Raw genomic sequence first — 21479 nt, 5'->3', positions numbered from 1 at the left:
CTCGAACCGGGATCCTTACGTTGGTCCCTGCGCTATGCGCCGCATGCGCTTAACCCACTGCACCACCGCCCGACCCCCGTCAGTTTTTTTTTCCAAGAAGATGTAACCATTTTAACAGCAATAAAAATCGTAATTTACTGGACTTGTTTGCAGTATATCATTTGTGGTGAAGCATCTGTTTTGTTTTGTTTTCCAGAGCACTGCTCAGCTCAGCTATGGCTTATGGTTGTTCAAAGGATTGAACCTGGGACTTCAGGGTCTCAGGCATGAGAGTCTTTTTGTTCAATTATAATTTTTAAAAGTTTTTTTAATTTTCATTTATTGGATAGAGACAGCCAGAAATCAAGAGGGAAAGGGGTGATAGAGAAGAACAGAGACAGAGAGACACCTGCGGCACTGCTTCACCACTCGCAAAGCTTTCCCCCTGCAGGTGGGGAGTGGGGGCTCGAACCCGGGTCCTTGAGCATTGCACTCAACTAGGTGTGCCACCACCCAGCCCCCTTGTTTAATTATTATGCTCTATCCTCCTTAGCAGATTCTCTGTGTGTCTCACTAATAGTAGGTTACAAGATTGTAAGATCACAGTCTCATACCACAGCCATCACCAAGTTCTGTTTCCCTACCCTCGCAACTCCCAAAGCTAACCATGATAGTTCTCACAAGTCTTAGAAACTGTTTGCTGACTTCTGGTTTTGTTTGTTTGTTTGTTTGTTTGTTTTTTCCTTCTTCAAGTTCAGATATATCAGATCTCTAGATTCCACATGTGAGTGAAACCATCTGCTAGTTGCCCTTAATCTCTTTACTTATTTCACTAAGCATAATCACCATCAGTTTTGTCCCAAAGGACACAAAATCATTTCTTTTGATTGCAGAGTAGTATTCCATGGACTAGATCCCATAACTTCTTTAGCCAGTCATCTGCTGAGCATTTAGGCTGCCTCCACTCTTTGGCTGTCATGTAGGAGTAGAAGGGTGGATATGCCCTTGCAGATTAGTGTTTCAGTACCTTTTGAATAAATGCCCAAGAGTGATATCACTGAATCATCAGGGGCTTCCATTTTTATTTGTTTAAGAACTGTCCATATAGTGTTCCAAAGAGGTTGCACTGGCAGTGGAGAGGGTTCCTCTTTGTCTATAACCTCGCCAACACTTGTCATTTCCTGACTTTTTTTTTCCTCCAGGGCTATTGTCGGGGCTCGGTGCCTGCACTACGAATCCACTGCTCCTAGAGGTCATTTTCCCCAATTTTGTTGCCCATATTGTTGTTATTGCCGTTGTGGTTGTTGGATAGGACAGAGAGAAATAGAGAGAGGAGGGGAAGACAGGAGGAGAAAAAGACACCTGCAGACGTGCTTCACTGCTTATAAAGTGATGCCCCTGAAAGTGGGGAGCTGGGGGCTTGAACCAGGATTCTTACACTGGTCCTTGTGCTTCACCCTCTGAGCTACCGCCTGCCCCCCATTTTCTGATTTGTGGATGATAGCTATTCTCTCTGGTGTGAGACAGTATCTCAGTGTAGTAGTTTGCATTTCTCGAATGATAAGTGAAGCGGAACATTTCTTCATGTGTCTTTGGGCCATGTGGATCTCTTCTTTAGAAAATGGTTTAGTCCTCTGGTCCATGTTTTTGTTGGGTTATTTTTACAGTGAAGCTTCTTTTAAAAAATTTGCTTACACAGTAACAAGAGAAGCAGAGCGAGAGAGCCACAGCTTTACTCTGGCATGTGAACTGCTGGGAATTGAACTCAGGACCTTATGCCTGAGAATCCAACACTTTTTCCACCGAACCACTTCCTGGACCCAAGGCAAACCATCTTCAGATTCTTTACCCATGTAAAAACTAAAAACTGAATTGTTGTTTTGATGGAGCCAGACCAAGCACAATCATCTAGGTCACCTTTTCATTCAGAGGCAGAGACAAGGGAAGACACCACAGCACCAAAGCTTCCTCTGGTATGGTAAAACCTCACGTGTAGCTGGGGCTCAAACCTAAGTCACCGTGTGACACCGCAGGTACTTGACCTACTGAGCTACCTCTTCAGTCCCTTGGTTTTGAGTTCTGAGTTGTAGGTATTTTTATAGAAAGTTTTTAATTTTTTTTCTCGGGTAATTTGCAAATATTTTCCCAACTTTTGTTTGTCTTTTAATTCTGGTAACTGTTTTACCAGAGCACTGATCGGCTCTGATTTAATAGTGTCAGGGACTGAACCTGGAAACTTAGATCCTTGGACTGAAAGTCTTGCATAGGTGGTCGGGCGGTGGCGCAGTGGGTTAAGCGCATGTGGCGCAAAGCGCAGGGACCGGAGTAAGGATCCCGGTTTGAGCCCACCGGCTCCCCACCTGCAGGGGAGTCGCTTCACAGGCGGTGAAGCAGGTCTGCAGGTGTCTGTCTTTCTCTCCCCTTCTCTGTCTTCCCCTCCTCTCTCCATTTCTCTCTGTCCTATCCAACAACGAATTGCGTCAACAAGGGCAATAATAATAACCACAACGAAGCTACAACAAGGGCAACAAAAGGGGGAAAAAAAATGGCCTCCAGGAGCGGTGGATTCATGGTGCAGGCACCGAGCCCAGCAATAACCCTGGAGGAGGGGGAAAAGAAAAAAAAAAAGAAAGTCTTGCATAACCATTATGTCAATGGCCTTTGTCCTAAGGAAGGGCTTTTGTTGGTGTCGTTGTTGTTTTCCGCTTAATCCAATGTCACAGAGATGTTCTCCTGTGTTTTTTATTTTCTAGTTTTATGCTTTGCATTTAGGTCTGTGCTCGATTTTGAATTAATTTTGCATAATGGATTGAGATATGAATCAAAGTGATATTTCCCTCGCACACGGACTCTAATTGTTGAGTCATCACTTCTTAAAAAGATTCCTTTCCTACTGGATTGCTCCTTTGGTCCAGGATCGGTCATATTTATGTGGGTCTATTTCTTGGCTCTTTTCTTTTATTATCTTTATTTATTGGGTAGAGACAGCCAGTAATCAAGATGAAGGGAGAGAGAGAGAGAGGGAAATACCTGTAGCACTGCTGCAACACTCTCGAAGCTTTCCTCCTGCAGGTGAGAGCTGAGGACTTGAACCCGGGTCCTTGTGCATTGTAACATGTGCGCTCATCCAGGTACACTACCACCCGACCCCTCTAGACTTTTCTGTTCCATTGATCTGTATGGATAGCTTTCATCTTTTAGGCTAGGGCTGCTTGACAAGCTTTTTCTGTAAAAGGTCAGATAAAAATTTCTTGAAAGCTTTGCATGCCAAGAGGCAAAATTGAGGCTACCATAGATACTTGTTACATAAGATCAAGTTTTCATAAATGTTTAGTGAGTGAAATTCAATATAATAACAAAATATGATATTTGGTAATCTCTCTGTACTGGTAAGATGCGGAGTTCTGGGAGCCAAGAGACAGCTCAGCTGGTGGGGTGCGTTGCCATGTGTGAAGAGCACCACCATCACATGGGAGCATCGTGCAAGGGGAGGCTTGTCAATCGGTGGAGTAATCTGTGGTGTCTCTTCTCTCTCCCCTTCTGTCACTGTCTGCCGGAGAAAGAGTCTTCAGGGAGCAGTGGAAACATGCAGGTGTGAAACCCCAGCTACACCCCTAGTGGCAAAACAAAAGGAAATAGGAAGGAAGGAAATATGAAGCTCATTTGATACTGGATGATATATTGATTATCTGAAGTTCAAATTAGTGTTTCATGCCATCAAAAATTGATTGTAAAGGTTGGTCTGGAACAAGATTTTGTGTATTTCTCCGTGATTTCAGCTGAGCACACAACTAGCTTGGAAGGCACCGTAGAATGCTCTCAGCTCTGTTAGGTCCCCTGGCATTGGCCCGTTAGCATACCAATGCACTCATTTCCTTAGAGCGAACAGTCACATCAAATGAGCTGGGGTGGAAACACCCCAGTGCAGAGTTAAATGAATTGTGAAATATGAGAATAGCCTTTGCACTTCCACTGAGCTCTGAAAGCAGCTGTTTAAAGTTTGAGCTTGGAAGATGTAGATTCTGCAAATTTCTGGGCAGATGGAGACTTCACTTTTTGTCTTAATCGTTGACAGCGTGGGAAGTGCTCGAAGCAGCTTGCCATTACTTCTGGCTCAAATAGCATTGGTTATTTGGGAGCCAGGGGCTAAGGCTTGCAAAACCAGGGACTTGAGACATCTTGTCTGTATACTAAGACAGAACTGCATGGCTTCTGTTCAGATAAAAGTCCTGTAGTTGGACAGAGAACCTGGCTTTAGTTCCTAGATTAGGTTTCAACATAATGAAAATTAGTTGGCAGTAGACTGATTTTTTTTTTTTTTGCCTCCAGGGTTATTGCTGCCTGCACTATGAATCCACTGTTCTTGGCAGCCATCTTTTTCCATTTTATTATTATTATAGTTGTTTTTGAATAAGAGAGAGAGAAATTGAGGGGGGGATAGAGAGGAGAGAAAGATAGATACCTGCATACCTGTTTCATTGTGTTTGAAGCGACCCCCCTGCAGGTGGGGAGCCGGGGCTTGAACCGGGATCCTTGCACTTTACACCATGTGTGCTTAACCCGGTGTGCCACCACTACCCAGCTCCCAGTAGACTGTTTTTTTTTTTTTTTTCTGGTCTACTTTCCCAGCTTTTCTTCCTTTTTTGAAGAATGGTTTTGCCAGATGTAGAATTCTTGAACAAAAGGTTTTTCTTTTTTTTTTAAATTTTTTTTAATATTTATTTTATTTATTTATTCCCTTTTGTTGCCCTTGTTGTTTTATTGTTGTAGTTATTATTGTTGTTGTTGTTGGATAGGACAGAGAGAAATGGAGAGAGGGAGGGGAAGACAGAGAGGAGGAGAGAAAGATAGACACCTGCAGACCTGCTTCACCGCCTGTGAAGTGACTCCCCTGCAGGTGGGGAGCCGGGGTTTGAACCGGGATCCTTATGCCGGTCCTTGTGCTTTGCGCCACCTTCGCTTAGCCCGCTGCACTACAGCCCGACTCCCAAGGTTTTTCTTTTTTATTGTTACTATTTTTCTTATAATTTTTTTTAAAACAGTAAGAGAGATAGATATATAAAGATAAGAACACTGCCTTGCTCTGGCTTATGGTGGTGCTGGGGATTGAACCTGGGACCTTGGAACTTCAAACATGTAAGTTTTTTGCAGAACCATTATGCTGCCTCCTCAGCCCTCCTGTAGCATTTTAAATATATCATCACACCGCTTTTTGGCCTTCATGGTTCCTGAAAACCAGCTATTTCCCTTTGGGTCTCTTGTATGAGTCGTTTTTTCTAATTCTTTCAAGATTCTTTCCTTACCTTTGGTTGCTTCTTCATATATATACACCTGTCTCTTCTTCTGGGGAGCCCCTAGTGCACTTGTTGGCATACTAGCTGGTGTCTCAAGATCCCTTATTTTCTGTTCATTTTTCTTTTCTTTTTTTTTTTTCTTCTCAGACTTGGCAATTTCAACTGTCCTATCTTCAAATTTACTGTTTCTTTCTTCTTCCTGCTCAGACCGTTGGAACTCTGATGTCAGCTGTCTTACTTTTCTGGTCTAGATTTTCTACTTCGTTTCTTTTTAAAAATTTTTTTTTAATATTTATTTATTCCCTTTTGTTGCCCTTGTTGTTTTATTGTTACAGTTTTTGATGTCGTCATTGTTGGATAGGACAGAGAGAAATGGAGAGAGGAGGGGAAGACGGAGAGGGGGAGAGAAAGACAGACACCTGCAGACCTGCTTCACCACTTGTGAAGTGACTCCCCTGCAGGTGGGGAACCGGGGGCTCGAACTGGGATCCTTACGCCGGTCGTTGCGCTTTGTGCCACCTGCACTTAACCCGCTGAGATACAGCCCGACTCCCTTCTACTTGGTTTCTTTGGATTATCTTTTCTGTGTGTTTATTGATATTCTCCTACTTGTTAATGCATTGTTCTGATTTTTCTTTTTTCTTTTTTAAAGTATTTTTTATTTATTTTTGAGAGAGATGCAGAGACAGAAAGACACAGAAACACACACCAGAGCACTACACAGCTCTGGCTTATGGTGGTGCGGGGGATTGAACCTGGGACTTCAGGGCATCAGGAATGAGAGTCTCTTTGCATACCATTATGTTATCTACCCCGCCCCATTGTTCTTATTTTCCTTAGCTCTTTGCCCATGGTTTCCTTTAGCTCTTTGTGCATATTTAATATAGTTAGTTAATTAACTTTTTCAAGCCATTTTTATTTGTGATCAGTAGTGGCTTACAAGATGATAAGCTTATAGGGGCTAGATCTACCTTGCACCCACTCCCAAAGTCCAGTGCCTCCACCTCCCAAGGATAGCCACCAAGGATAGCCACCACAGTTCTCACAGAGCCTTAGACACCGTTTACTTTGGATTGATTCCTCTTCTTGCAAGTTCATGTGTTTCATTTCTCAATTCTACTTCTAAGTGAAACCATCTGGTTTCTGGTTTCACTTTCATCTCTTTACGTATTTCACTAAAGACATTCATCTCCAGTTCCATCCATTTTGTTCCACGGGACACAATATTATTTTTTGTTTGTTTACAGAGTAATAGGCCATGGAGTCTATATCCTATAACTTCTTTACCCAGTCTTTTGAAAAATGATTTATTTATTTTTACTATTAGTATTTTTTAATTTGTATTAATTAAATTCTTTCCCTTTTGTTGCCCTTGTTGTTTTTTTAATCGTCGTTATTGTTGGATAGGACAGGGAGAAATGGAGAGAGGAGAGGAAGATGGAGGAGACAGACAGACACCTGCAGACCTGCTTCACCGCCTGTGAAGGGACCCCCCTGCAGGTGGGGAGCCGGGGGCTCCAACCGGGATCCTTAAGCCTAAGCTGGTCCTTGGGCTTTGTGACATGTGCATTTAATCCTCTGTGCTACCACCCAATCCTCAATCATTTATTTATTTATTTATTTATTCATGAGAAAGATAAGAGAGAGAGACAGGTAGAGGTAGGGAGAGAGAACCAGACATCACGCAGGTACATGTGCTGCCAGGGATTGAACTCAGGACCTCATGCTTGAGAGTCCACTGGTTTACCCACTATGCCACCTCCTGGATAACTATCCAGTCATTTTTAAAACAGTTCATTTAGGGTGGAGGGTAGATAGCATAATGATTATGCAAACATACTCTCATGCCTGAGGCTCCAGAGTCCCAGGTTCAATCCTCCGCACCACCATAAACCAGGCGCTGAACAGTGTTAAAAAAAATAAATAAATAAAACAGTCCATTTAAAGGCTTTGCTTATTATCTCCTGTGACTGAACTTCCATGAGATTACTTCTATCGAGCAATACTACCCTCCTCTCTCTGAATGGACGCTATTTTGTAGAGGTTTTATTTTTGACCTACTTTGAATTTTTTAATTGAGAACTGGACACTTTGAATACTGTCACCTGTACTCTGATAATCAGACCCCCCCCCCCCCAGGAATCACTGCTGATATTTAATGAAGCGGCGGTCACCCATTTGCTTAAGGATTCTTCTTAGATGTCTTTGCAAAAGCAAGTCTTTATCACTGTGGTCATTGTAGTCTATTCTTCCTTCCTTCCTTTCTTTCTTTTTTTTTATTCATCAAAAAATTAGCTAGAGACAGAGACAGAGAGAGAAATCCCTGCACTCAGGCTCGGGTTAGCACACGACAAAGCAGCGCATTATTCAGGTGGGCGGTTTCTATAGGCAGCCAGTGACCTGACAGTGTCCTCCTGGATTCTGGTCTAGGAGGCGGCTCAGTGGGCAAAACACCCGTCTCCCATGCCAGGGGTGGGAATGTCCGGCCCGCAGGCAGTATATGGCCGTTTGGCCATTCAAGACCATTTGGTCTGAGCCTGCTAAGGCAGCCATAGTCGAAACTCTAATTACGTGCTAATTTTCAGAAGGTTGCCACAAGGATTTTCAATGTAGAGCGTGACTCCTAACAGTACAGTTGTCAGCATAACTTGTCCCCCCTTTTGTCCTAGCTAGTGTGTATGGTGTGCCCTCCTCTTCAGCTAGAAGAATGACAATGTTCAAGAACTTGAAACTTCTTCTCTGGAAGAATTTTCTCTTGAAGGTGAGTATAGTTATCTTTGTGGACAGTGGGAGGCCCCACTGAGCAGGACTCAGTATTTATATCAGTTTCTGATAATGGATTTTTTTAAAATTAAGACCCTAACTTGAACATGGAACCTTTTCTGCAAATGAACCATATTTCCATGGTAGTTCAGTTAGTCTAGGTATCAAAGATGACTTTTAAAATTTAAAAATATTTTATTTATTTGATAGAGACACAGAGAAATAGAGATGAAGCGGGGAGAGGGAGAGAGAGAGATACCTGCAGCACTGCTTCACCGCTTGTGAAGCTTCCCCTGTAGATGGGGACCAGGGGCTTGAACACTGTAATCCTTGAACGTCGTAATGTGCGCTCAGCCAGGTGCACCACTGCCTGGCCCCCAGAGATGATTTATTGCTATTGATCCTCACCATTGGTGGCACCGAAAAGCTAAAGATGTCCCAAGTTAATTCTCATTCTTATCTTTTTCTTTTCAAGAAATATGGAGGGGGGGGGGGAACAACAACAAGAGCATCACTCTGGCATATTCAGTGCCAAGGATCAGACTCAGAACTTTGTGCATTTCAGTGCTGATGTGCTGTCTCCAAGACGGGTTTTTTTTTTTTTTTTTTGCTATACAAGAAGGCTGGAAGAAATGAAATATTCATAAAGAAAAGAAATGAAATATTTCTTAGTGGAAGAACTTTCCTTTTTTAAAAGAAAAAAGGTCTTCCACTTTATTATTTAATTTCATGATTTTTTAAATTATCTTTATTTACGTATTTATTGATAGAGGCAACCAGAAACAGGAGGAGATAGGGAGAAAGACACACACCGGGGGAGTCGGGCTGTAGCGCAGCGGGTTAAGCGCAGGTGGCGCAAAGCACAAGGACCGGCATAAGATCCTGGTTCCAACCCCGGCTCCCCACCTGCAGGGGAGTCGCTTCACAGGCGGTGAAGCAGGTCTGCAGGTGTCTATCTTTCTCTCCCCCTCTCTGTCTTCCCCTCCTCTCTCCATTTCTCTCTGTCCTATCCAACAATGACAACAACAATAATAACTACAACAATAAAACAACAAGGGCAACAAAAGGGAATAAATAAATAAAATAAAATATTAAAAAAAAAGACACACACTGGTTGTACTATTTCACCACTTGCAAAGCCTTCCCCCTGCAGGTGAGGACCAGGGACTTGAACTCAGGTCCTTGCACGTTGTGACATATGCACTCAACCAGATGTGCCACCACCTAGCCCCAGAACTTTCCATTTTTAAAGAATAGCTAACTTTAAAAAATTTATTTATTTATTCCCTTTTGTTGCCCTTGTTTTCTTTATTGTTGTAGTTACTGTTGTCATCGTTGTTGGATAGAACAGAGAGAAATGGAGAGAGGAGGGGAAGACAGGGGGGAGGGAAAGACAGACACCTGCAGACCTGCTTCACCGCCTGTGAAGCGACTCCCCTGCAGGTGGGAATCCGGGGGCTCGAACCGGGATCCTTATGCCTGTCCTTGCGCTTTGTGCCACCTGCGCTTAGCCCGCTGTGCTACTGCCTGACTCCCCCTATAAATAACTCTTATAGACAGTTCAATTTATTTATTGGCTAGAGAAATTGAGAAGGAAGGGGTTGATAGAGAGGGAGGGAGAGAGACACCCTGCAGCCCTGCTTCACCACTTGTGAAGCTTCCCATGTGAAGATCAGAAGCTTGAACCTTGGTCAAGCTTGCACATTATAGTGTGCACTCAGCCGGATGTGCCACTGCCTGGCCCCCGGACTTCACCACGTAAATGCCTTACAGTTGTGTTCTGTTTGGGATTTAACACGGACTGTTTGTTTTTTATCTTAGAAGCGGAAGACTCTTATCACGGTCCTTGAAGTCTTGATGCCATTGCTGTTTTCTACAATTATGATGTATCTTCGTTTCAGTAGTTTGCCAAGAAAGAGACATCCTACGAACTACCATGCGATTGACATTAGCTCTCTGCCAGCATTCTTCTACAGCTTCCCTATAAAGGGTAAATTCCAACTAATCTACATCCCTTCTAGAAGTGAAGCTCTGAAGGCTGTCGTTGAAATGGTGGAACAGTCCTTTGATGTTGAGTTTGAAGGTGAGACATGCAACAGGGGGCAAGATATAGAGGGTGTTTTTTAGGAAATACTCCTGAATGGGGTTTCCCCCGAGTACTCCTAACCTGGGGTCTCCGAATTGTAAAGAGCCTACCTGAGAAAGTGGCAGCTGGGGACAGCCATTGGTGAATCAGCAATTGGCTTTAGAAAGAGCCAGAGAGTGAAGAGCCCACAGCACCAAAGCTCCCTTCAGTGTGGTGGTGCCCGAGCTCAGACCCAGTCACACACGTGGCAAAGCAACGCACTATCCAAGTGAATCATTTTGCCAGCCCCAGGTGTTTCTTATTAATTCCAACAACACTATCCACTGGAGACCTGCATGTTTACGTTCCAGAGTTTCAAGGCTCATTAGAATGGTGTTTGTTTCTAAGTCGCTGTAGTGACACTGAAGGCTCGTATTCACTAGAAGCTCTGGTTCCAAGGCACATGTCTGCCTAATGACAAATAGAAAGTGGGGCCCAGGGAGTCGGGCGGTAGCGCAGTGGGTTAAGCGCAGGTGGCAAAAGCGTAGGAACCAGAGTAAGGATCCTGGTTGGAGGCCCCGGCTCCCCACCTGCAGGGGAGTCGCTTCACAAGCAGTGAAGCAGGTCTGCAGGTGTCTATCCTTCTCTCCCTCTCTCTGTCTTCCCCATCTCTCTCTATTTCTATCTGTTCTATCCAAAAATGAATGATGACATCAATAACAATAATAACTACAACAAGGGCAACAAAAGGGAATAAATAAATAAGTAAAAAGAAAGAAAGTGGAGCCTGGGAGATAGCTTGCTACTGCTTGACCCGCAAGACAGATCTTTAAAAAGTCAGGAGTGTGGGTGTGTGGTAGTGCAGTGGGTTAAGCGCACATGGCGAAAAGCACAAGGACCAGTGTGAGGATCCCGGTTTGGGCCTCTGGCCCTCCACCTGCAAGAGAGTCACCTCATAGGTGGTGAAGCAGGTCTGCAGGTGTCTATCTTTCTCCCCCCCCCGTCTTCTCCTCCTCTATCAATTTCTTTCTGTCCTATCCAACAACGACAGCTATAACAACAAGGGCAACAAAAAATGGGGAAAATGGCCTCCAGGAGCAGTGGATTCATAGTGCAGGCACTGAGCTCCCAGTGATAACCCTGGAAGCAAAAAAGAAAAGAAAAAAGGTCAAGAGGATCAAGCCATCTCCTTTTCTGTGACTGAATGAACTGAGAGTCTGTCCCCGCTGTCCCCTGTCTTCTCAGGCTACTCTTGCTTGAGCTTCCTGGGTAGGCCTGCCAGCTTTTGCTTCTGAAGCCTCTGAGCCTTCCTCCCCCCGGGACAGGCTGCTCTGACCCAGCCCTTGCCATGGTTGTTCCTTCTTATCATCCAGCCTCCAGGGGAAATGGCAAAGCCTCACTTGCCCTTTGCTCTCACACGGAAGCCTGCTGGGTGTGTTTGTAAAGCTTTGATAAGTGTGTAATTACTTCATCACTAACTCTCTGGGCATTGTCTGTCACCCCTTCCCTCCCAATACTACCCCAGGAACTTGAACTCGAAAATCCCAACCTTTGCCTCACCTGGGTTGGAACCTAACAGAAAATTGGGTAGGATAAATCAGGTCGAGGGAGGAATGCCAGCTGATTACACATGGAAGTAAGACTCAGGAGACAAGAGTCAGAAGGGGCAAACACAGGGTGAAGCTTGGACTGGCAGTAAGGTACTACGCCAAAGCAAGGGACTCTGGGGAGTGTGAATGGAGGAGGGGCTTGGCGTGGGCTTGGGGTCCTAGGTTAGAGCTGAGAGGATTTTGCACACCCATGACTTGGAGCTAGGAAATGGAGCCCATGTGTAGACAGTTTTGCTGTAAGCCGTTAACCTCCTAGTAAGACCAAGGGAAAAAGATTACTTCCCAATAACCAGACACCAACTCAGCAGCACTGGATGCTAAATTCTGTAGTAACTTCTTCAGCACCCTAAATAGGAATGACTTCTCAGATTTGATGAATTGTAAATCGCCTGTAGAAACTATTTAGGGAAGTCCAGGTTCAATGGATAAAACACTGAGCTCACAGGCCTGAGGTCTTGAGTTTAACCCCTCAGCGTTGTATGCCACGGTGATGACCTGAATCTCTCTCTACTTCTCTCTCAGTGAGAGATAGAGAGATCTTAATGAAGAGAAGCATTAAGTGGAGCGATAGACATTTCTTCATTCTGACACAGTTCTTGCTGAGAGCTGCGATAGGAGCTTTCGGAGAGGCACTGAAAATTGGGCTGTGGACACCAAGTTGATTTCACTGGCTGGCATAATGCTAGTACCTTGTGTGTCTGTGAAGAGAATGAGGGTGAATAGAGCTGGTGAGCCCGTGTCTCCTCGGGTACAAAGGCGCTACTTGGGCTTTGGTGGCCTGCCTGCCAGTCACTCACTGACGAGATGCTTTTCTCTGTAGTTCTAGGCTTCCCTTCAGTGTCTTCATTTGAAACGTACATAAAGCACAACCCCAAGGCTTTCTATGCATTGGCTGGGATTGCTTTTGATCACAACTTCAAGGACAGCAAGGAACCTTTGCCACTTGAGGTGAGAATATGTCTTCTAGAACAATCTCACTGTGCTTTCCAACCTCCTAATGACTGTGTCGCAGGTTGACTTTCTACCTTCCTCTGTATCACTGTCTGTGGCTCTCTGTCTATTTCCCGAGGAGCTAAGAGAATGGCTTTAAATTCTTTCAATTCCTTCCTTCCTTCCTTCCTTCCTTCCTTCCTAACTACCTACCTCCTCCCCTCCACCTTTCAGGGTTATTGCTGGGGCTCGGTGCCTGCACTATGAATCTACTGCTCCTGGAAGCTATTTTTTTCCCCTTTGTTGCCTTTGTTGTTTATTGTTGTCATTATTACTGTTGTTGCTGTCATCGTTGTTGGGTAGGACAGAGAGAAATCAAGAGAGATGGGGAAGACAGAGAAGGGGAGAGAAAGACACTTGCAGACCTGCTTTACCTCCTGTGAAGCGACCCCCCTGCAGGTGGGGGACCAGGGGCTCGAACCAGGATCCCTGTGCCAGTCCTAGGCTTTGTGCCATGTGAGCTTAACCCACTGCGCTACCTCCTGACCCTCCCCCCCCGACCTACCTACCTTTCTTTCTTTGCCTCTGAATTTTTCTATTGTAAAGATTTTCTTTTTTTAAATTTTTTATCTTTATTTATTCATTGGAAAGAGACAGCCAGAAATTGAAAGGGAAGGGGGTGATAGGAAGGGAGAGAGACAGAGAGATACTTGCAGCCCTGCTTCACCACTCGCAAAGCTTTCCCCTTGCAGGTGGGGACCGGAGGCTTGAACCCAGGTCCTTGAGCATTGTAACATGTACGCTCAACCAGGTGCGCCATCACCCAGCCCCTTGCCTCTGAATTATTGTCTTACATTCTGAATGTTGAGGTTTCTCCATGACTTCAGAGTATAGAAAGAGAAGAGTTCTTCAGAGCCAGCCTCCATCCTGAGGTTAAGGGATGGCATCTGTGCAGCTGCTCAGTCACAGAAGTAAGCCCAGTGTCAGGCCCCAAATACCAGAGTCCCAGCTCTGCAACTTACTAGCTGTGTGACCTCGGGGAAGTTACTAATATCTGGGGTCTTTTCTTTTCTTATCAACATAGTGGAATTAATAGCAATTTTAGTTCATAGAGCTATTGTGAGGAGCAGATGAATTTATGTTTGTACAGTGTTTAGAACATGGCCTGGACATGAGCTTTCTTTTTCTTTCTTTCTTTCTTTTAAATTATGTTTTCTTTTTTTAAATTTAAAAAAAAATATTTATTTTATTTATTTATTCCCTTTTGTTGCCCTTGTTGTTTTATTGTTGTAGTTATTATTGTTGTTGTCATTGTTGGATAGGACAGAGAGAAATGGAGAGAGGAGGGGAAGACAGAGAGGAGGAGAGAAAGACACCTGCAGACCTGCTTCACCGCCTGTGAAGCGACTCCCCTGCAGGTGGGGAGCCGGGGTTCGAACCGGGATCCTTATGCCGGTCCTTGTGCTTTGCGCCACCTGCGCTTAACCCGCTGCGCTACAGCCCGACTCCCTCTTTCTTTCTTTCTTTTTTTTTTTTGCCTCCAGGTCTATCTCTGGGGCTTGGTGCCTGCACTACGAATCCACTGCTCTGCTCTGCTCCTGGAGGCCTTTCCCCCCCCCATTTTTATTGGATAGGACAGAGAGAAATTGAGAGGACGGGGGAGATAGAGAGGTCGAGAGAGACACCTGCAGACCTGCTTCACCACTTGTGAGGCGACCCCCTGCAGGCAGGTAGCTGGGGGCTCAAACTAGGATCTTTGTGCGGGTCCTTGCGCTTCATAGTGTGTGCTCTTAACCCGGTGTGCTACCGCTCAGCCCCTGGGACAGAGGCATTTTCCAGAAAGATTAATGTTATTATTACTAGTCTAACAAAATTCACATATGATAAGTCTGTCTAAGGAAAAAGTAGTGCTTTATTTTGTCTATTTGGTCTTTTAAATATTTATTTCCTTTTGTTGCCCTTGTTGCTTTATTGTTGTAATTATTATTGTTCTTGTTGGATAGGACAGAGAGACATGGAGAGAGGAGAAAGCAAGACAGACCAGAATGCCACTCTGGCATAAAATGGTGCCAGAGGTCAAACCTGTGACCTCTTGGGCCTCAGACATGCCAGTCCTGTGCTCTAACATTGAGCTATCTCCCTTGTCCTAAAAGCAGTGTTTTAAACATGAGAATAGTTACATCTTGTTTGGTGTTGAGAAAACCCCGACTATATATATTTTGTTGTGTGACACAGTCTATATATCATGATTGATGATTAGAACCTGCCTGGGATGTTGGTCCACAGACACAGACCTGTTAAAATAACCAGCAACATTAAAAAAATTTTTTTTATATATTTATTTTCCCCTTTTGTTGCCCTTGTTGTTTTTCATTGTTGTAGTAGTTACTATTGTTGTTATTGATGACCCATCATTGTTAGATAGGACAGCGAGAAATGGAGAGAGAAGGGGAAGACAGAGAGAAGGAGAGAAAGACAGACACCTGCAGACCTGCTTCACTGATTGTGAAGCGACTCCCCTGCAGGTGGGGAGCCGGGGGCTCCAACCGGGATCTTTCTGCCCGTTGTTGCGCCTTACGCCACTTGCGCTTAACCCGCTGTGCTGCTGCCCAACTCCCCCAGCCACATTTTTAGGCTCATCACAGGGCCTGTCCCACTTGATGTGAACACACCTGTGAGCTCAGTGCTGTCACTAGCACCGTCACATGTTATGGTGAGCAAACTGGGGGAAGGCCAGTGTCCTGGCTGTCCAGGCGGAGGCTGCTGAGTCTGTGGCAGCACTTCACTCTTAGCCCCTTGGCAGAGAGTTGGGGAAGACCCCTAAGGCACTGTGTCCCAGGTGCCTCGACCCGGTCCCCGCCTGCTCAAGCACACCTGCGCCGTGTCCCGAGCCTCCTCCGAACTTCGGGATCTCTGTGACTCCCTTTATCCCTGCAGGTCAAGTATGAATTGCGCTTCAGCAGCATTCACAGGAATAATGTCTTTTTCAAGCTGATCTTCCAGGAAGATGACGCTGGAGGCTGGCACACATCCTCTCTTTATCCTCTCCACCCAACCCAAGGCCCCCGGCACTTTGGATATTCCGATGGGGGATCCCCGGGTGAGGAGCCTGTCTGTGTGACACAGTACGGTTACCTTTGTCCTGCCGCATGCACCTGTGATGCTGTGTGATGCTTGTGTGTGCTGTCTGAACACTTACAAAGCAAACATTTCAGAAGAAGTTGAAGGAGTTACGTTTATTTTCATTCGTATATTTCTTATGTGTTTAAACATATACTTTATTTGTTAAGGAGTTACATTTAGAAATATGGCACCAGTAAATCAGCATCTATGTGTTTGGTGGTTTTGTAATGACACTGAATTGCTTGTGGGAAGAGTGGGAAGCATTTTACAGGAACAAAGAATCAAAGTCCTTCTTCTGTTTCTACCTGTCTTCTCCTCTCTGTATCTGCCTCTAGCTTTCTGAGCATATTATAACAAGTAGTGAGCAAGACAGAGAGCTGCTGTCCTTCCAGCAAACATTATACCCCTGCCTGAGGCCCATGGACCTGCCTCCCCCACATCCCTGCACACTGTGGTCTCTCCTGGTGAGGAGTTAGGAGTGGCCGGCCTCTGGTGAGCTGGCTGCCCTTAGAACAATGAGCTAGAATCGGACCTAGGTATGGAATGATAAAGCCTTGGACCTGCAAGACTCACCAGGCAGGAACCCCAGTTCAGGATGTACAGTTTGATGTGGTTCTTGGACAGGTAGCAGCACTTCTGCCATGAAAATCCTCCTCCATGTGGTCAACTATATGCAGCAGTTCCCAGAACGTTATTATCGACGAGTTGTTCCTCCCCCTGCAATCAGACAGTCTGGAGCTCTGCCAAGGTCTCGGCCAGGAGAACCTAATCACCTCTCTTGGCTCTGCCCATATGGACCTTGGCAACCCCTCCCTGGAGGTAGGCTCATTAGCTCTAGAAGTCCCCCAAACAGGGGGTCTTTGCCTTTCACCCTGTATGTCCCCAAATATGACATCAGCGACGTCAGCACACTAAATAATTCCACCATACTGAAACTACGGTGGCTTGTGCTGAAGGCTGAGCGGCTGGGAAAGTGGTTCAGCAGATAGAACACACACTGCAAGCCTGAAGCTGCAGCTTTGACCCCAGATACTTCATCTAGCCAGAGAAGCACTCTGGTCAGCCTGCTCCCTCCTCCCTCCCCCACCCTCTCTCCTCACCATCTCTCTCCTTTTCTTAAAAATACTTTTTTTTTTTCCCCTCCAGGGTTATTGCTGGGCTCAGTGCCTGCACCATGAATCCACCACTCCTGGAGGCCATTTTTCCCCCTTTTTGTTGCCCTAGTTGTTGCAGCCTCGTTGCGGTTATTATTGCCATTGTTGACGTTGCTTTGTTGTTGGATAGGACAGAGAGAAATGGAGAGAGGAGGGGAAGACAGAGAGAGAGGGGAGAGAAAGATAGACACCTGCAGACCTGCTTCACCACCCATGAAGCGACTCCCCTGCAGGTGGGGAGCTGGGGGCTGGAACCGGGATCCTTACACCGGTCCCTGCGCTTTGTGCCACGTGCGCTTAACCCACTGCGCCACCGCCCGACCCCCTTAAAAATACTTTTTTATTAACTTATTACTGGATAGAGACAGACAGAAATTGAAAGGGGAGAGGGATATAGAGAGGGAGAGAGACAGAGAGACATCTGCCCTGCTTCACTACTCATGAAGCCTTCCCCCTGCAGATGGGGACCAGGGGCTTGAACCTGGGTCCAAGTGCGCTGCATTGTGTGCGCTTAACTAGGTGCGCCACCGCCTGGCCCCCCTATCTCCTTTTTAGAGACTAGTTTTGGGGCTAGCTAGATAACCTATCCGGAAACACCTACTGCCTGCATGTGAGCACTCCGGTGCTTTGGTGCTTCTCTGTCTCTCTGTCTCTCGATCTGAAAAAATCATCCTAGAGCAGTGGAGTTAGTGACAACCACACTTTTTGGAACAGAGGGTAGTTCAACTGGCAGAGTGCATGCCTTACTATGAGGACCTGTGTTCAAGCCCAGGAACCACCTGCGAACACCAGAGACTGCACCCGGAAGTCTTTCACAGATGGTAGAGCAGTGCAATGGTGGTTTTCTTTTGTCTTTATTTCTATCTCAAATGAAATGTCAGTCTGGAAGGACTGGAATCATGTATGCACGAGGCCTCAGTGCTGCAAAAAATCACTGCTTTGTTTTAAGATTTATTTTTGTATTTATTGGTAAGAAAGAGAGAGAACCAGAGTATCACTCTGGCTCTTTCATTACTGAGGATCAAACTCAGGACCTCACAGCAGAGTCAGATGTTTTCTACACTGTACCACCTCCCAGCCCATGTAAGTTTGCGGAAGCTGGTGAGTACCTGTTGACAGTTTTTTAATATTTACCAGAGTGCTGCTCAGCTCTGGCTTTCAGTGGTGCTGGTGGTTGGATAGAACTTCAGAGCTGCAGGCCTGAAAGTGTTTTGCATCACCACTGTATTAAGTGTTATCTCTCTAGCTCCAAAACTGTATTTGAAGCTGCGTAATGGCATTCAGTGACACAACCTTGGGATGACCAGTGTCAACTCAACATCAGGAGGTGAAGGGTGCGTGTTCTTCAGAAAGCTTTACACATAACCACCTAGGGAATGGGCACCATCTCCAAAGCCTGAGTACTAAAGGTCCCTTTGGAAGATGGCTGTGGAGGATTGACAGGCCTTTATTTTTTTTCATCTGACCAGGACTTTCCTGTTTTTTGATAAGACAACATCACTGAACCACAGGGGCCCCATTGTGACTTTTTTTCTTTTTTTTTTTTTTAATGTCTGCCAGGAGCGGCAGATTCTTATTTTAAAAAATTATTTATTTATTTATTCCCTTTTGTTGCCCTTGTTGTTTTATTGTTGTAGTTATTATTGTTGTTGCTGATGTTATCGTTGTTGGATAGGACAGAGAGAAGTGGAGAGAGGAGGAGAAGACAGAGAGTGGGGAGAAAGATAGACACCTGCAGACCTGCTTCACCACCTGTGAAGTGACTCCCCTACAGATGGGGAGCCGGGGGCTTGAATCCTTATGCTGGTCCTTGCGCTTTGCACCACGTGCACTTAATCCACTGCGCTACTGCCCGACTCCCCATTGTGACTTTCTTACATATCATAGTGTGTGGACAATGGGACGGACCAGTTGTCAGCCATCTGAATTGTCAGCTACATGGCACCATCAGTCTCCTTAGCCTCTTATGTTTGCTACCCACTGGCTTCTTTTGTTTGTTTGTTTTTGTTTTGTTTTGTTTTGTTTTGAATAGGCTACAACAAGGAAGGTTTCCTGGCCCTCCAGCATGCGGTGGATAAAGCTATCATGTGGCACCACGCTCCCCAAGCGGCCACCGCCATGTTTAAAGATCTAAGTGTGCTTGTGAAGAGATTCCCTTATGGGGCCCACCTCCAGGACAAGTTCTTCCTGGTCCTACAGAGTGAGTTCCCGCTTCTCCTCCTGCTCAGCTTCATTTGCTTCGAGCTCATCACCATTAATTCCGTTGTGCTGGAGAAGGAGCAAAGACTGAAGGTAACCCAGCTCCTCCCCAGCTTCACCCCTCCTGGGGCTGGGTGTCTGCTGGCCGCTCAGAACCAGAGTTAGGATGAGGCCAGGAAAGTGAGAGGCTGCCTGGGTTTCAGAACCACCTCCTAGGCATGTTTGCACTTGATCTCTCTCTCTTTTTTCCTCCCTCTCTTTCTTTCTTCCTTTCTTTCTTTCTTCCATTCATTTTATGAGGGAGGTTAGTGGTTTTCAGTACAGTCATTGACACAGGGTACAACTTGTCATCTCCCTGTAAAGCACTCTGCAGAACACTCTCACCCACAGCCCAGGTCCCCTACATCATTAGGAACCTTGTATTCTCCTTCCCTGTCTTTATTTATTGGGTCACATCACTTTAAAAAATTTTTTAAAAAATATTTATTTATTTGTTTATTTATTTATTTATTTTCCCTTTTTTGTTGCCCTTGTTTTTTTGTTGTTGTAGTTATTGTTGTTATTGATGTCGTTGTTGTTGGATAGGACAGAGAAAAATGGAGAGAGGAGGGGAAGACAGAGAGGGGGAGAGAAAGACAGACACCTGCAGACCTGCTTCACCGCCTGTGAAGCGACTCCCCTGCAGGTGGGGAGCCGGGGGTTCGAACCGGGATCCTTATGCCGGTCCTTGTACTTTGCGCCACCTGCGCTTAACCCTCTGCGCTACAGCCCAAATCCCCTAATTTTAATTTTTTTAAAAGAATGTATTTATTTATTCATGAGAAAGATAAGAGGAGAGAAAGAACCAGCCATCACTATGGTACATGTGCTGCCAGGGATCGAACTCAGGACCTCATGCTTGAGAGTCTAGTGCCTTAGCCGCTGCACCACCTCCCGGACCACATAAAGAAAGATTTTTAAAAGACTTATTTTATTTATTAACAAAAGGGATATGTGGGAGAGAGGAGGACTAGAGCACTGCTTTGGCATAGGGCCTCATGCTTGCAAGGCCAGTGCTCTGCGTACTTCACACTCTGCCAGGACAGTCTTTAAAAAAAAAAACCCTGAAATATTTTTTTGGTATTTATTTATATTTTAGATAGAGACAGCTGGGAATGGCGAGGGAAGGGGGACGTAGAGACGAAGAAAGACAGAGAAACACCTGCAGCCCTGCTTCACCACTTGCCGACCTTTCCCCCTGGGGCTTTAACCTGGGCCCTTGCACATTGCAACATATGCGCTCAACCAGGTGAGCTACCACCCGGCTCGCTGGTCTTTATTTTTAAATGTTTATTTCATAAGAGATAGACTTTTTATTGGGGGTGGGGGGGAATGTGAGTGAGAAGAGAGGGAAGCCAGAGCACCACCCTGAATAGGAAGGACTTGGACCGGGAGCCCCAGGCATCAAAGCCTTGCACTCTACCACCTTGAGCTGTTTCCCCTAGTCACAAGAGTAATTTTAACATAAAGCCTACTTTGACCATATCTGAACCACCCAGTAAATGCCTCTTTCCAGCTCCCCTAGTGTCCTCCATCTCCTCTGGCCACCTTTCCCCAGGACACATAGGCCTCATAACCCGAGACCGCCTTGACGTCATAACAGCACGTAGCGGGAGCTGGGCCTCCGTCCGACGTGTCATGGCTGGTTGCTGTGTTTTTCTAGGAGTACATGTGTGTGATGGGCTTGCACAACTGGCAGCACTGGCTGGCTTGGTTCATCATGTTCTTCGTGTCTGCACTCATCGTGGTTTGCTTCATGACCGTGCTCTTCTGCATAGAGGTATGCGCCTCTTGGCTTCAGGTGTGCCACACAGGTTATGGCAAGGCGGGGAAGCAGGCTGGTGTCCAGATTGCTAGCTCCTGATATTTGCTAAAACTCTGGGGCATTAAGCATATATAAGCCTTAGGAACCAGGAGAATTGTTCCCTGGTCTTCAAGAAGTAAGTGTGCATGGAGAATTCCACTAGGAAAGCAGAAAAACAAAAAAAAAAACATGTGTCTTATAAATATTAAGCAAATTTTATATTCAACAAATAGTTAAAAAGTCGTTATTGTAAAAGACAGCTCTAGTTTTTATGCCCATGCTATTTTGTTCCTTTTTCCTTTTGTATTGTCAGTAGAATTTGTTTTTCTAAATTGCTAACGAGCATAGTTGCTAAATTATAATCCATAATATGGTATGTGAGAATTTACCTTCTTTATAAAATATTTATTCTGTTTTTTAATTTATTACTTATTTTTTATCTTTTTATTTTTTGTTTATTATTGGATAGAGAAATTGAGACAGGAGGGGAGATAGAGAAGGAGGAATACAGAGAGACAC

At 45.3% G+C, this 21479-nt stretch overlaps 1 protein-coding gene and 1 long non-coding RNA gene across 2 annotated transcripts in view; one reads left to right on the top strand and one right to left on the bottom strand.

The window, feature by feature from the left end:
• Window positions 1-21479, top strand: part of LOC103117966 (ATP-binding cassette sub-family A member 17-like) — a 72018-nt gene that overhangs the window by 5927 nt on the left and 44612 nt on the right. Inside the window, exons 2-7 of the mRNA XM_060172558.1 lie at window positions 7947-8034; window positions 9858-10119; window positions 12532-12659; window positions 15579-15741; window positions 18951-19210; window positions 20820-20936. Of these exons, the coding sequence (XP_060028541.1) occupies window positions 7981-8034; window positions 9858-10119; window positions 12532-12659; window positions 15579-15741; window positions 18951-19210; window positions 20820-20936 (984 nt within the window). The 5' untranslated portion in view covers window positions 7947-7980. The remainder of the gene's footprint in view (window positions 1-7946; window positions 8035-9857; window positions 10120-12531; window positions 12660-15578; window positions 15742-18950; window positions 19211-20819; window positions 20937-21479) is intronic.
• Window positions 13874-21479, bottom strand: part of LOC132533064 (uncharacterized) — a 147762-nt gene continuing 140156 nt past the window's right edge. The window contains exon 2 of the long non-coding RNA XR_009544950.1: window positions 13874-14146. This is a non-coding gene — a long non-coding RNA (uncharacterized LOC132533064). The remainder of the gene's footprint in view (window positions 14147-21479) is intronic.

Source organism: Erinaceus europaeus, chromosome 15 (assembly GCF_950295315.1).
Source record: "Erinaceus europaeus chromosome 15, mEriEur2.1, whole genome shotgun sequence".
NCBI lineage: Eukaryota > Metazoa > Chordata > Mammalia > Eulipotyphla > Erinaceidae > Erinaceus > Erinaceus europaeus.
This window is presented reverse-complemented; position numbering and strand designations above follow the sequence as displayed.